The 15,831-nt window shown below is 44.0% G+C and overlaps 1 protein-coding gene across 1 annotated transcript; it reads left to right on the top strand.

Annotated features, from left to right (window-relative positions):
- Positions 1-782: 782 nt before the first annotated feature.
- LOC119321639 (putative disease resistance protein RGA3) lies at positions 783-6,586 on the top strand. The gene is made up of 3 exons (XM_037595232.1): positions 783-4,835; positions 6,270-6,354; positions 6,519-6,586. The coding sequence occupies exons 1-3, from the start codon at positions 783-785 to the stop codon at positions 6,584-6,586; spliced, it is 4,206 nt and encodes a 1,401-aa protein (XP_037451129.1).
- The last annotated feature ends 9,245 nt before the right edge of the window (positions 6,587-15,831 follow it).

Genomic DNA, 15,831 nt, shown 5'->3' on the forward strand with positions numbered 1-15,831 from the left:
ACGCCGATGCCATGTGATGTGGTGAAGAGAAGACTGAGTGTACCAAGACTCCATTGATGATGGGCATCTCGTCTCGTCTCAAAAAAAGGAAGAAAAGGAGAGCAGGTAAATGCTGCCAATGATGGGTCATTCATCTCGTCACTGGCGCCATTATATATTATGATTGTTAGAGCCTTTCTTTGTTGAAGCTGATAAGCTGCAGTTGGTAAATGAGCTCCATCATCATTTGTGTCTTCCATCACCACGACCTTGTCTACTCCTCAGCCGCAGCCGGCATCTTGGATGCTTCCTCCTCTCGCGTGTAATGTAATAAGTATATTCAAGAATGATAGTTTGCTTCGTCCTCCGCAGCCGGCTGGCCCCTTGGACGGCAGCACTAACGTATTTGCTCTGTCGTCATCGATGTACTACTATCATAGTACATATCATCTGGTGTTTCTAAAACAACAGTCCTAGTTTTGTTCCTTACCTGCTACCAGCACCTTGGCACATGCATGGTGAGCTGATTCAAAAAGAAATACGTCCGTTTAGAATGGTTCAACACGCGAAAAAACCTGCATCTTTTATTTCAGCAGGGCACACCATCAGATAGAATCGGGCTCAGCTATAATTTTTGCAGCAGGACACACCATCAGATACAACCGGCTCAGCTATAAAAGGAGGCATAATGGCCTCTTCGAAAATGCAATCACATCTGTGCTGCCCTTCTGCAGTACACCACAACACTAACGCCACAGACGCCAATTAGCCGGCTCTCAGTACCATCCAGCCCATCTGAGCAGATGGAGACGGCCATCGGTGCGGCCGGTTGGCTGCTGGGCAAGGTGCTTACGAAACTGTCTGAGGACCTTGTGGCCGCGTACGTGTCCAGCAACGAGCTGGGCCTCAACTTCCACGACATCAAACTGAAGCTCCTCTACACACAAGGGCTGCTGCATGCATCCGAGGGGAGGGACATGAGCAACAACCCTGGCCTCTATGGATTACTCGGGGAGCTGAGCAAGAAGGCGGATGAGGCCGAGGACATGCTCGATGAGATCCACTACTTCATGATCCAGGACCAGCTCGACGGCACCAAGGAGGCAGCCCCAGAACTGGGCGATGGCGTCCGGGGCTCTGCCCTTCATGTCCGTCATGCTGCTCGCCACACCATCGGTAACTGGATTCCTTGCTTTTCTTGCTCGCGTACTCAAGGTGGTGATTCTTCTGTTGATGTTGTCACTAGTGACAATGATGGTGGGCCTGTTCATAAGTTGTCTTTTGACAGAGTGGATATGTCCAACAAAATCAGGTCGGTAATAGAGGAATTGAACTCCATGTGTGGACCTGTCTCTGAGTTGCTCAAAATTCCAAACCATAGTAACACTGCAACAAGCACACCTATCACTCTCAAAAAGCCACCCACGGGTTCAGTATCTGCACAAGATAAACTGTATGGGAGGGAAGTCATCTTTGAGCAAACTATAAATGAGCTCACTGGTACAAAATATCTTGGTGAAACCCTTTCTGTTATGTCTTTTGTTGGCCCTGGGGGTATGGGAAAGACAACCTTCACCCAACACTTGTATAATGAGAAAAGGGTTGAGGAGCACTTCATTGTTAGGGTCTGGGTATGTGTCTCAACTGGTTTTGATGTGACCAACCTCACCCGGCAGATCCTTAGGTGCATACCTGCAGTTGAAAAAGAAGAATACAAATGTACAGTTGAAACAGCCAGTTTAGACCAGCTTCAAAAATCCATTATAGAAAGATTGAAGTCCAAAAGGTTCTTAATTGTCTTGGATGACATTTGGACATGCAACAATGAAAGTGATTGGAACGACCTGTTAGTTCCATTCAAACAGGGGGAAATTAAGGGAAGCATGGTTCTTGTCACAACTCGGTTTCCATCAGTAGTACAAATGGTGAAAACAACTGAACCAGTAGAACTGCATGGTTTGAAAGATGATGATTTTTTAAAATTACTTGAAGCATGCATATTTCCGGAAAACAAACCTAGGCATTATGAAGATCAATTAATTGATGTTGCAAAGGATATTGCGAAGGAACTAAAGGGTTCACCCCTAGCCGCCAATACAGTTGGTCGTTTATTGAGGAAAAACATTTCCCTGGAATATTGGATTGAAGTTCTTGAAAATGATGAGTGGCAAAATGCAAAAAATACTGATGATATTTTACCATCCCTGAAAATTAGCTACGATTACCTTCCTTTCTTTCTAAAAAAATGTTTTTCATATTGTGCCCTTTTCCCAGAAGATTACAAGTTCTATAATTTACAAACTACTAGCTTTTGGACTGCGATAGGTATATTGGACTCTAGTTGCCAACACGATAAGAACTCTAGTTTCCAACATGATAAGAATTACTTAGAAGAACTAGTAGACAATGGTTTCCTCATGAAGAGAGTTGATATTTATAATGACCAATACTATGTGATGCATGATTTATTGCATGAACTATCCCGGAATGTTTCATCGCAAGAATGTGTGAATATAAGGTGTTCAAGTTTTAGTGCAGATAACATCCCACAATCCGTTAGGCACTTATCAATCACTATAGAAGATATATGCGATGAAAGTTTTGAAGAAGAAATGGGTAAACTGAAGGGTAGAATAGACATTGGAAATTTGCGGACTTTGATGATTTTTGGGTCGCCTAATGCAAGAATAGCTAATATTTTTAAAGATGTTTTTGAAGAAATCAAAGGTCTTCGAATTCTTTTTATACCAATTAACACTATAGAATCTTTGCCCAAGAGCTTTCCAAATCTTATCCACCTCCAATACCTTAAAATTAGTTCACCCGACCCCTTAGAAGAAATGACTTTACCTAGCACATTGTCTAGATTTAACCACTTGAAATTTCTGGACCTCAATCTTTGGCGTGGTAGTGAAAATTTGCCCAAAGACTTTAGTCGCCTTATAAATTTACGCCATTTTTTCTCTTCTAAAGAACTCCATTCCAATATTCCTGAGGTTGGAAAGATGAAGTGTTTACATGAGCTAAAAGAGTTCAATGTTAAGAAAGAGGGTGTTGGATTTGAACTGAAAGAGCTGGGGGATTTGCGAGAGCTGGGAGGAGAACTCTGCATATGTAATCTTGAAATTGTGGCGTCCAAAGGAGAAGCTAGTGCTGCCAAACTGAAAAATAAAAGAAATCTGAAAAAGCTAAGATTAGTTTGGGGTGCAGAGCACAAGACTGTAGATGATGATGTTCTTGAAGGTCTTGAACCACATCCTGATCTTAGGGTGCTTAGCATTACGAATGCTGGAGTTGCCACTTGTCCTAGATGGTTGTGTGATGACTTAAGCACAAAAAGGTTGGAGTCTCTTCATCTAGAAGGTATATCTTGGGTCACTCATCCAGCTTTTGAGCAGCTACCACACCTCACCAAGCTCACATTGAAGAGTATTTCTGGAATGCGTGTATTGAGGCTTGGCTTTAGTACTGTTACAGGAAGAAGCTTCACGCACCTGAAGACACTTTATTTGACGGACATGCCAGAACTTGTGGAGTGGGTTGGGGAGCCTAATAGCAATCTGTTTTCAAGGCTTGAAAGTATCTCGCTTGAAGATTGTCCCTCTCTCTGCTCGTTTCCCTTCTTGGAGTACTCTCACCTATTTACTAACTTGTTCAGTCTTGATATTAGATACTGCCCCAAGCTGTCTCAGTTTCCACCCATGCCTCATACCTCCACACTATCAAATATGCAATTGTTCAATCGTAGCTCATCAGTAGTATTGCACGGAAAGAAGAAATTCAGAATTAAACAGTATAAAGGTGCTTTGGCCTTCCACAATTTGGATGAAGTAGAGGATATGCGAATTGTGGGTGGGCCACACATTTCGTGTTCAAGCCTCAAAAAACTAAACTCCCTGAGAAGTGTACATTTTGAAGAATGCGACGACATGTTTTTTGCAGAACAAGATGATGCTGTTGTTCTCCATTCTGTTCAGAATCTTGTAATAAGTGATTCACATATTACTGGAGAATCATTTTCAAATGCTTTGAAACTTTTGCCAGCTCTTTCCCAGGTTATCTTAGACAAGTGTAAGAGGCTTGAATTTCTGCCTGTGGAGGATGGAGGACTCTCGGGCCTCAGGATGCTCCAATCATTCAGAGGATTGGGATGTGGGAATCTGTTTTCTCGGTGGCACAAGGGAGAAGTAGGTGGAGGAGGTCATGCCATCAAGCCTTTCCCTACTTCCCTCAGGGAACTTGACATTTCCTTCGAGTTAAGCATAGAGTCAATGGGTCTGCTCTCAAACCTCACGTCTCTCACCAGTCTAAGCTTGAAGGTTTGCAAAGAATTAACAATGGATGGCTTCAATCCTCAAATCACAGTCAACCTCAAGCAATTGGTTTTATATGCGAACAAGTTTATAGCAGGGGATCTGCTGTCAGAGATTGCAAGGAGCAAACTAATGCATGCAGGTTCATTCCAGTTGGAGGAATTAGATATGGATAGCATCTCGGCCGTGCTTACTGTTCCCATCTGCAGCCACCTTGCTGCTACCCTCCACACATTGCGGTTCAGTATTGATAAGCTGGCAACAACCTTCACGGAAGAGCAAGAGCAAGCGCTCCTGCTCCTCACCTCCCTCAAAAATCTAGAATTTGAATGGTGCAAGAATCTAGAGTCCTTCCCTCGAGTGCTACGTGGCCTTTCTACCCTCAAGAGATTAAGGATCTACATGTGTGATAAAATCCTATGCTTGCCGTCAAAGGAGAGCCTCCCTGCTTCACTGGAAACGCTAGTGGTATGGTGTGATAGTCCTGAGCTAACTGAGCAAGCCAAAAAACTGAAAGGAAGTGAACCATGGTTTTCTGTGAAAGGATACGGTACGTAACCCACCCATGGTCTAAATTTGATGATTTGAGGTGATACCTGCCTTTGCTTCTAAGACCTGACGGGCTAACATGTTTCAATTGCAGGGCTATAGAAGTAAACTAGGAAGGAGCAGCAAGAGATCTGTGAATGGTACGGTGCTCCCCCTTCGCTCTCCCTCTCGACCATCGCCGCTGGTGGGGCACGAGGGCGGCTGTGGAGCGGAACGATGGCGGCCAGTGGGGGATGGGCGCGGGTCGCACAATCGCAATGAGCTGGTCATGATCTACCCACCGCCTAGGTACACCTCCCCTCTCCCTCTCTCTCTCTCTCGGCGCCTTAATTTGTCGTCAGTACCATTTGTTCGAGCTGTTCGTGGGCGCGCGTCGGTGGATCTAGGTCGCCATGTTTGGGTGCGCTACAGGTCGCATTCGATCCTGAATCCTTATCAATTTGTAGGTTTCCCAAATTTGTTCCTTCATGGTTGTCTCCCATGATTAGAAATGCAAAAACTGTACAAGTCAGATGATGATTCCATCTGATGTAAACAGCCATAAATTCATGTTTCTCAAGCTGAAGAAGAACTAGCAATCTGGGAGTTCCTTTCTTTCAATGGTACTCATGTTAAGAACCCACTGATCGATGAGCCTGTGTTACCTTAGCATGCATCATGTAGTTCATGGCATTAATTCCCGACATTGGGTCTTAGTTTCATATTAATTTAAGCCGACAAGCAGATGGTCTATTCCTGCTGCTCGATTATGTATGGTGTAATTTTGCTTGTATGTATATCATAGTTTTAAATAGCGCTAAGCATCTTAGCGGCGGACCTCTTCCAAATGCTATAGCGTGCTAGAGCGGAGCTATAGCGCGGTATTTAAAATATTTGGTCATTTGTTTGGACCAAAGTCTTTTAGCGCAAGACCTTTTATAAACGCTATAGCGTGCTATAGCGGAGCTATAGCGGGCTATTTAAAACAGTGATGTATATATAGTTGTTTGCTGACCTTATTTTAATTATCTCACTGATGCGATGCAGGCCAGGTAAGCAGCAGGCAAAGGGCGGGAGAAGGCAGCAGGCAAAGGCCAAATACTCTAGGCGTCTTTCTTGCCTGCAGCAAGTGTGCCTTCCCAGTCTGCCGCCCTTGCTATTTGTACGAATGCAAGGAAGGGAACAAGCCAAGGTGCCAGACTATATACAAGAGGCTGAAAGGTTTGTTTCCACAATGGCATATTATTGCAATTTGCATGTAGCAGCTGCATGGTTTCCCTTTTGTGAAATGCCATCGAGTAGGAATTCGCTAGCTGGAATATTACGGTAACACACTTTGCAATCTTTACTTTTTCAGAACTATATATATGCAGACCGGAATAATGGATCATGTGACGGCAGGTTTAATCATTCTGTTGTTAGCATGATTTGATTCTGCAAACTATGCCTCATCTGGAAAGGAACAACACTTCTGATGGTAGGTTTCTGACCATTCCAATGTTGCAACAATATCAAATTCAAAATAAGGTGCAAGGCAATGTTTTTTGCATGTGTCGAATATGATCCTAACCGTCAAATTATGAACATTGCAGGATATGCTCTTAACTTTTTCGTTATAACCTTTGCAACCAACTCCCTATTCCGTAGATCTGCTCTCACTGTGTTAGTAACCTTCTTCTGACCATTCCAATGTCGCAGGATTTTGTCCACAAAATAATATTCTGTTTATTGATCTTTCTTCTCTCAGGAACATGCTGACCATGTAGACGTGTTCGTGGTCGATCTAGCGAAAGTCGTGACATATACTACGTGGCGTTTGTTTTTCGTTGGTCTTTAGTTAGCAATATCAAATAAGAAAGGAGGTACGAGACACTATCTTTCTCATGACATTTACCATTAGTCAATTGTAAGCTTTTCTTCAGGTGTGAAATATGATTCCGTTGACTCATTTCAGAACATTGCAGGCTAAGTCCTTAAATTTCTATGGCTCGTTGGCTAAATCATTTGTGCAGTCATAGTGGGCTTCCTAGTGATTGGATGGCTTGTGTTCCACGAGGTTAACAATCTTGGTGGAGAATCATTACCTAAATGGTAAATATCTAAAACATCATTCATCCTATCGTTTATGAGATCCTTCCTGTAGGCTTCATACAATATTAAAGAAAGATGATGATCAGTTCATAGTATTGGTCAGTCTAAGAAACTGAAAGTAATGAGATTTTCTCTGCCTCACAGAGCATCTATACTCGTGGGTTAATCTACAATCTCTGTTATCTGACCACAAGTATTTCACTCTCATTCTGTAGACAATTGCAGTCAATGGTGGATTCTGCAGACAATTGCAGTCAATCGTAGTGTATTCTGAAGCAGCTGCACTGGACCACAATTCCAAAGGTCAGTTGGTCATTATTTCCCTTAAAAATTGAAGTGGCTATCCACTGTGCCATCGGCGCGGTTCTTGGACTCACGTTGCCTTGACTTGTGAACTTGGTATAATCGTCCAGGTTTTCCTCTCAATTTGCCGACCAAAACCCCCAAGAATTCATGACTAAGACTGCTATGGACGATAGGTGGCACCATATGTCCATCTCTTGTTTGCGAAGTATAAATGGGGCAATTGCACTGGGAATTCCGGCAGCAGGTCCACCATTAAGAAAATTAAGGTGCTTTACAGACAGCTATATGCACCAGTATTTGATTTTTCTTCCCAATGAGATTATCGTTGCATTAATTCAGTTTTTATTTTTCTTCAGTCCATACGGAGGAGCTACGCCCTTGTCGTGGCTTGCTTCTCCCTCTCTGACTTGCTGCGCTCCATGGTCTGAGACTATATTTATAACCAACTCAGAATCGTGACTGCATATACATTCATCATTTTCTCACCTTGTCCATTTTTCTGACCTTGACAGCTTGACTACTTCATTACTCGGATTCTGGAGAACAATTGCAGCCAATGGTGACTGCTGAGCTCTTGGCGTTGGCAATTTTGCATTGAGGGCATAGCTCTTCGATTCAAATAATAATAACGACAATGGAAGCACCTATCTTGGTTTCTAAGCAGCAACTCCACAAAGGTCAGGTGGCCATTCTGTAAGTCAAAAGTGTCTATCACATGTGCCATGTGTTGTCCTTTAGATTTGCATCACACTGACTTGTAAACTTTGTGTAACCCTCCAGGTTTTCCACTAACTGCACTTCCAACTGGCGAAGTCAAACTCGAAGGAATCCATGATTTCATGGCTGCTAGGAATGATGGGTAGCACAATTTGTCTGTGTTGTTGTCCCATTTGTCTGTGCACTGGGAATTCGTCTGGTTCGCCGTGAACCAAAACAAGGTCCTTTACTGATATCCAATAATTTTTTCTCTAATCCCAGTGAAGTCAGCATTTCTTTTCTTAATTCGGCTCCATATATTTTCTTCAGCTCGGCATTCCAAACATATACTCTGAAGCTTAAATTGGTGGCATCATATTCTGTGTCCACGACTCAGGGATCGTTGCTGGTATGTAGTACCTGTTTTCACATAGTTGACCTCATACGCTCTGATTTCAGTTCTGCTGGTAACTCATGAATAATATGAAGTTTTATACTAGGACTAGTTAACAGCATAACATGTCATGTATCTATTTTTCAGCAGAGTGGCAAACCGTGTATGTGTACACAACAAAACACGCGCCAAGCCATGGCGTCCCACTCCCTCAAGGACGAGTTTGCTGCGGCCCACCTTTTCCTGCGCGCGGAAGCAGGCCACCCTCGTTCCTCACCGGCGTGCTGAGCTACACGGGGCGGCAGATGCGGATATTTGCTCGATTGACGCCATCCCCATCATCTTCCTTTGGTCTGTGTGCCGGCCCACTAGTTGTGTGCTCTGCTACTCTCGTGTAGTCCCAACTCGTACGCCGACCTCGCCATCTTCGACTCCGGCACAGCATGTACGCACGTCACCGGAGTAATCTGTGGCCGGAACCGAGCTGCTGTGAATTCGACCAATAATCCGCCATGAAGCAAATGAAGGTAAGCCTTAATGATACACGACAGTATTTCTTGTGCTTTCCCATTAAATCTTTGCCTTGATTTCAGTTCTTTTTTTCTATATTCAGTACCTACAGCAGGAACAGCTAGTCCATACAGTAGGAACAACTATGTGATAAGATATTCCAAAGTTTAAAATGGTATCCCCTGTTCTGGGGTTAGGATCCCCCTGCAGTAGCACATGGTGCAGTACGGTCGCTGCCATGCGGACCCGACCCCACTTGTCATTTGCACTACAGCAGGGTGTTCTGGGTCCAGGAATCCATGACCAATGCTGGTACGTATTGTATCTGTTTTAACGGAATTATTTCCTGTGCTTTAATTTCGTCCGAAAGATTTTAGTACACTAGATCCTGCTGTTACCTTGTAAATAAACTGAATTTTGCTACTGCCAACTAGCAGCCTAACATGTTCTCTACGTGACGTACTTTACAGCGGAGCGGCAACTGCTTCTATGTGTACGACACCCTCGATGTCCACCACGTCATGTGCCTCTGGCGTGTAAACTTCCGCGCTAGCTCTGTCATCCGCTTCCTACGCAACAACCTCACCATCTTCCACTCCGGCAATGCCCGGCCCCACATCGCTGGTGTAATTTGTGGCCAACACCGAGCAGCCTGTCCATCCCTTTTGCGTGGTCATCCTCCACGCCATGTTTCTCGGGGCAAGCAGCAGCTAGCACATGCTAATTTAGCTCCAACGACGTGACATTGGTATACCTTCAGCGCAACCGTTACATAAAACTATACCGCGCAGACATATGAACATTGATCATCACATTCCATGTTAAAAGAAGGCACGGCGGTTCATCATGTAGATAATAAATATATGTTATGTATGTAGCACTGAGAAATCAAGACATCAAGAAATGTGTCTCCTTTTGAACAGCTTGGGAAATTTTACAGAGCAATTCTTGAACTACATATCCTCCTCCGTTTAAATACTAGGTAGACACCATGAATGCACTATCCATCACAGCTTCTAGCTGTTGTTGGTGGCAGAGTAGCTGAGTAGATCACCAAGTCTTTGGCAGATAGCTAGCACAGGTACATTTTTGTAGAGTACTACGTACAGCTCATGAGCATGATGAAAAGAATTAATAAGTATACTTAATTAGTTACCCCTATAGATCATCGATCGACCATGCTAACTCAGCCGAGCGTCGTGCTTGCACCATACTAGGATGGAACGGGACATTGATCCTCTAGCACAGTTAATTAGTAGTAGTAGTATACCCGCAAAAATAAATAAATAGTAGTAGTAGTATTACTATCCACACAAAAAATAGTAGTAGTATTAATTAATTAGCAAAATTAAAGTTCATGAAAATACAAGAGGATGTAGATCAAATGGTAGAACGCTTAATCGGCATTTGAGAGGCAGGGGGTCCTTTTATTTTGTTGGGCGATCTTTTTTTCCGTTGCTGCAGAAATGAGACGTGCAAGAAGTAAAGAAAACTGAGATGTGATGCTACATGTGCTGTTCCTTGGGTCATTATTGGGCCACATTTCTTGAAACTTAACACAGAACCCCCTAAAAAACGTGATTGAGTGTAACAACATCGGGCCATCACCGGTGAAGAGGCAGGTTTCCCTCAAAAAAAAAAAAGATTGCAGGAGGCAGGTTCTGACTCGATGGGAAAGGAAACCGAACGGCGAACCAGGAGGCAGGGATCGATCACATCCAGAGGAAACCGAACAGCGCGGGATCTTGGTTCGCATCTAGATCCGGCAACGCCGCGATGGGCGACACGGGAACATGTACAGGAATTACAGCCCTCATTGATTCTTATCCATGATTCATCCATTATTCCTCTCGTAGTCTCCTGATCTCGGGTTCTCAGAGAGGAATTTTCGATGATATACTTGTTGGCTATCTTTTGATGCCTCTTCTACATGTCTTGAGAGAGTATCTAGTGTTATCTGCTAGCTAGCTATTGTGATTCTATCATTCTAGTTATTGTGATTCGATGATATACCTATTGTGATTCTAGCTATCTACTAGCTAGCTATTGTGTTATCAATACGGTATATACCTAGTTATTATGATTTGGGTTCTAAACTTCTAATGGAGCAAAAAAAATCTTATACACTGTATACACGTTGGACAGCCTCATTGTCCTCCTAATTCGACTCCTATAAATTGTTTCTTATATACTGTATATACGTTGGACAACACTCATTGCACTCCTAAATCTATTCCTATTATCCTATTCCTATTTCCAAATTAGTTTTGGCAGGGATCATTAGAGAGATGAATTCTTGCCTCCTCAGTTAAATATCACAGTATAGCAGTTCAACCGGATAGAAGACGTAACTAGTTGAATTAGGCGGTTCGTCTAATTGCCAAACATTGACGCATAATCTCCAATTGATATCCGCTGCCGTATGAATAGGTATGATTTTTTATATAACCAATTGTTATGTAAGACATTATATCAAAATTGCTCGTTAGTTCATTTTAGTGAGAAAGGGCCCCACTTTTTAGTTTCTCACACGGCCCTCAATTTTGCCGGCCCGGCCCTGCTGATTATTGAGATCGATTTTATAAACATGGAAGGTGATGGAAGTTGGAACTCAATGCTGTGGATCTCCAAAAAGTAGTAACACGTCTACAATATATCCAAGTGAGTCGTTGATGTCAAAAATAATAATTCCAAATGAGTCATCAGTCGGTCGTCTCTGACTCTTGCCCACTTTGCAACTCAAGAACAGTTAGGCTTGTGTGTTTAGGCTTTACAGCTTGGTGGCAGGGTGCCATAGGAATGGCAGTGTTTCCAGTGTCAAAATAGAGCTAAGAGCAACAGTTCGATAATCCAAATTATAATACAATACCAGGAAGATCGACAACACATCGACTCGTGCTGAACTAAACACACAGAACGCTCGGCGAACATATGGAGTGATTATCTTTAGTGTGGATCAGCAATTGACGCCACACTGCCCACGGTGTCGGCCTTCCGGGCATCAAGGGGTTGATCTTCATGCACACGAGGGAGAAGATTGATGCTATGAGGATGAACCCCACGATGACATGGTCGGCATGCGATTCTTCTTAACGGTGAGCCCTTGAGGAAAGGGTTGAGATGAGACTCACCCAGATCGAGAAACTTGAACACCATGTAGTGCATGTAATATGTTAGCTTGTGAATAAACTGAAATTTTGTACCGCCAACTAGAAGCCTAACCTCTTTGGCATGTACTCTACCTTACATCGGAGCCGCAACATTTTCTATGTGTACCGCATAGTCAATGTCCACCACGTCCTCTTCCCTACTCCATATCCTACGTTGACGATCGACCTCGCAATCTTCAACTCCGGTAGCATAATTTGGTGCCGGCACAAAGTATCTTTTAGTCTCCGTGTTCTTGGAATGGATCTCTTAATTGTTCAGAGGGTTGCTGGATGTGCTGTACCAGCACCAACATAAGATTAGCTCCAGCAGCAATAAATGGTATACCTATACAGCTGTTTACTGAATGACATGAAGGACATGAACATGGGTTATCATCTTCCTTGTAAAAGACGACGTGATGATTCGTCGTGTAGATGATAAACGTATCAATGTATATAATACCAAGACAGAAGAGAAGGTTCGGAATGTTTTGGTGACCCAAAGGACATGTTTATGTTTTGGTGACGCCAAGGAATATCATTTCTCTCATAGTCTACAGGAGAAGTCCTTGGGGAGCCGTTCTTGAACTACATATCTTCTCTGCTTACATATTTAAGCAGATTAAAGTAACTGTCATTGAACTAGATATTCTTCTCTGTTTACATATTAAGGCAGATTAAAGCAACTGAGTTTATACAAACTGGAGAGTTACTTTCCATCCTAGCTAGGTAACTGAGCATATTACGTTTGAAGCGACCAAACTACTCGCATATATAACACGCTAGGGCTTGGTACTTTAGATATATACATGAATAATTTATATCTTGATGTTGAAAACGAAAACTTGGAAGAGGAAGTGGATTGAAAAAGAAAACCATGTTTATGTGTTCCGGGTGCACATGTTGAAAATGAAACCATTGAGGTTGGAGCTAAGGCTGATTCAGGCATGGAGAATCCACTTGGGCACATGATTCAGGCATGGAGAATCCAGTTTGCAAGAATCGTGGCGGTTCTACGGAGAGTTTGGGGTATCTGCCAGCTATTGGAAGATCAGGACCTTTAATACGTAGTGTCAGCTGTGTTCACATTCTTATGTTAGGGAAAGATATCACTCAGTCCATTGACACGTCAGGGAAGAACATCTTACAGAAAAATACTAGAATGAGAATTGCTCTGAATTCAGCCATAGGAGCAATTATACCAGCAGTTTCTTCCTCAATAGTGGCACCGATGGTTGTGGTAGTGTAATTGTGAGTCTATATGAATCTATATATATGGTAGTGTAATTGTGAGTCCTGTTGAAATATGTTGCCCGCCTCCCTCCATCAGTTTGGACTTTTGGATGAGTTGGCTGGTGCATGAATTCAATATGGTATCAGAGCATCTTCCTCTTAGATCGAAGATAGCATCTAGCTACCTTCCCGCGGCCGAGATCATGTCTTCCCCCGCAGCCCTATCTTCCACCACGAGCGCGCTTTCCACCTCCATGGCCTCCACCTTCGCATCATCATCTAGCAGCAGCTCTATTCCTCTCGGACCGCCCCCACAGGAGAAGCTAAGAAGGGGAAATTTCCTCTTATGGAAGGCCGTCGTGCTCCCGCAAATCTGAGGCGCACATATGGAGCATCATCTTGACGGGAAGAGCCAGGAACCGCCGGCCACCCTCACCATCACTAAAGAAGGAAAAGACGAACAGGTCGGCAACTTCGCCCGAACCCTCTGGTATGCGCAACAGCAGCAACTCCAGGGGTACCTGATGGGATCTCTGTCCCGTGAGATCCTCGCTCAAGTCGCCACCCTTCATCAGACCCTAGCGGAGGTCTGGAGCGCCATCAACGCCATGTTCGCCGCCCAGATCCAGAGTCAGGCCATCAACACCCGCATCGAGCTCACAAACTTGAAGAAAGGTAACATGTCCATGGCAGAGTATCTTGGAAAAATTAAAACCCTTACAGATGAAGTTGCATGCTGCACCGGAGTTCCTCTTCCTGATCCAGAGATAGTCTCCAAGATCATGGCGGGCCTTGATCTGGACTACAATCCGGTCGTGTCCGCCCTGTCTACTAGGGTTGAGCCGGTCTCGGTTCAGGAGCTGTACAGCCAGCTCTTGAGCTTTGATGCTCGCCTCACCCTCCTCCATGGCACCAACAACAACACGGGAGGTGGCGGCTTCAACAACAACAACAGCCGCCGCGCCTCCTCTAATCGCCGCCCTCGCTGCCAGCTGTGCAAAAAGTCAGGCCATGAGGTCATGGACTGTTGGCATAGGTATTATGAAGACTTCGTCCCCGACTCTCGTCACGTTGCTGCAGCCATACGTGAAGGAGGAGGAGGAGACGGCGTTTGGTACGTGGACTCGGGTGCAACAGATCACGTCACCAGCGAGTTAGAGCAACTTGCGCTTCGTGAGAGATACCACGGCGGCGACCAAATTCACACCGCGGCTAGTGGTGGAGGTATGGATATTTGTCACATTGGACAAGCTTATATTAATTCCCCCAACCTTAAATGTGATCTAGTTCTTAAAGACGCTCTTCAGTCCACAAGCTGATAAAAACCTTGCATCAATGTCTCGCCTAGCCACTGATAATAACATCTTCTTTGAAACTCACCCTCGTTACTTTTTTATAAAGGACCGGGCAACGAGGGAACTTCTTCATCACGGTAGATGCGTTGGAGGGCTCTACCCCATCACATCCGGAGCACTCAGTCGCAATCGTCGTCAAGTTTATTCTTCCACTAAACCCTCCTTGGAGAGGTGGCATCAAAGATTAGGACACCCATCATCAATCATAGTTAAGCAAGTAGTCAATAAAGACAAACTTTCTTTGTCACATAGTCAAAATAGTGAGTCAGTTTGTGAAGCTTCTCAGTGTGCCAAGAGTCACCAACTTCCTTATCCCAAGTCAAATAGTGTGTCTCATGCTCCTTTAGAGCTTATTTTCAGTGATGTATGGGGTCATGCTAGAGATTCTTTTGGAAGAAATAAATACTATGTTATTTTTATCGATGATTATAGCAAGTTCACTTGGATTTATTTACTCAAATATAAATTTGAGGTTTTCTCTATCTTCCAAGAATTTCAAAAACTTGTTGAAAGGCACTTTAACAGAAAAATTCTAACAGTCCAAAGTGACTGGGGAGGGGAGTACGAAAAACTCAACTCTTTCTTTCGTAGCATAGGAATTCAACACCATGTGTCTTGCCCTCATGCTCATCAACAAAACGGTTCTGCCGAGCGCAAACACCGTCGCATTGTTGAAGTTGGCCTCTCCCTACTTGCTCATGCGTCTATGCCTCTAAAATATTGGGATGAAGCGTTTATTACAGCAACATAACTCATTAATCGTCTTCCAAGTAAAGTTATTGGTAATTCTACACCTTTGGAATGTCTCTATCATCAAAAACCAGACTACAACTCTCTCAAAACTTTTGGGTGTGCTTGCTACCCCAACTTACTGTTGGGGAACGTAGTAATTTCAAAAAAATTCCTACGCACACGCAAGATGGTGATGCATAGCAACGAGAGGGGAGAGTGTTGTCCACGTACCCTCGTAGACCGAAAGCGGAAGCGTTAGCACAACGCGGTTGATGTAGTCGTACGTCTTCACGGACCGACCGATCAAGCACCGAAACTACGGCACCTCCGAGTTCTAGCACACGTTCAGCTCGATGACGTCCCTCGAACTCCGATCCAGCCGAGTGTCGAGGGAGAGTTCCGTCAACACGACAGCGTGGTGACGGTGATGATGTTCTACCGACGCAGGGCTTCGCCTAAGCACCGCTACGATATGTCCGAGGTGGAATATGGTGGAGGGGGTACCGCACACGGCTAAGGAACGATCACGAAGATCAACTTGTGTG

This window comes from Triticum dicoccoides, chromosome 6B (assembly GCF_002162155.2).
Source record: "Triticum dicoccoides isolate Atlit2015 ecotype Zavitan chromosome 6B, WEW_v2.0, whole genome shotgun sequence".
NCBI lineage: Eukaryota > Viridiplantae > Streptophyta > Magnoliopsida > Poales > Poaceae > Triticum > Triticum dicoccoides.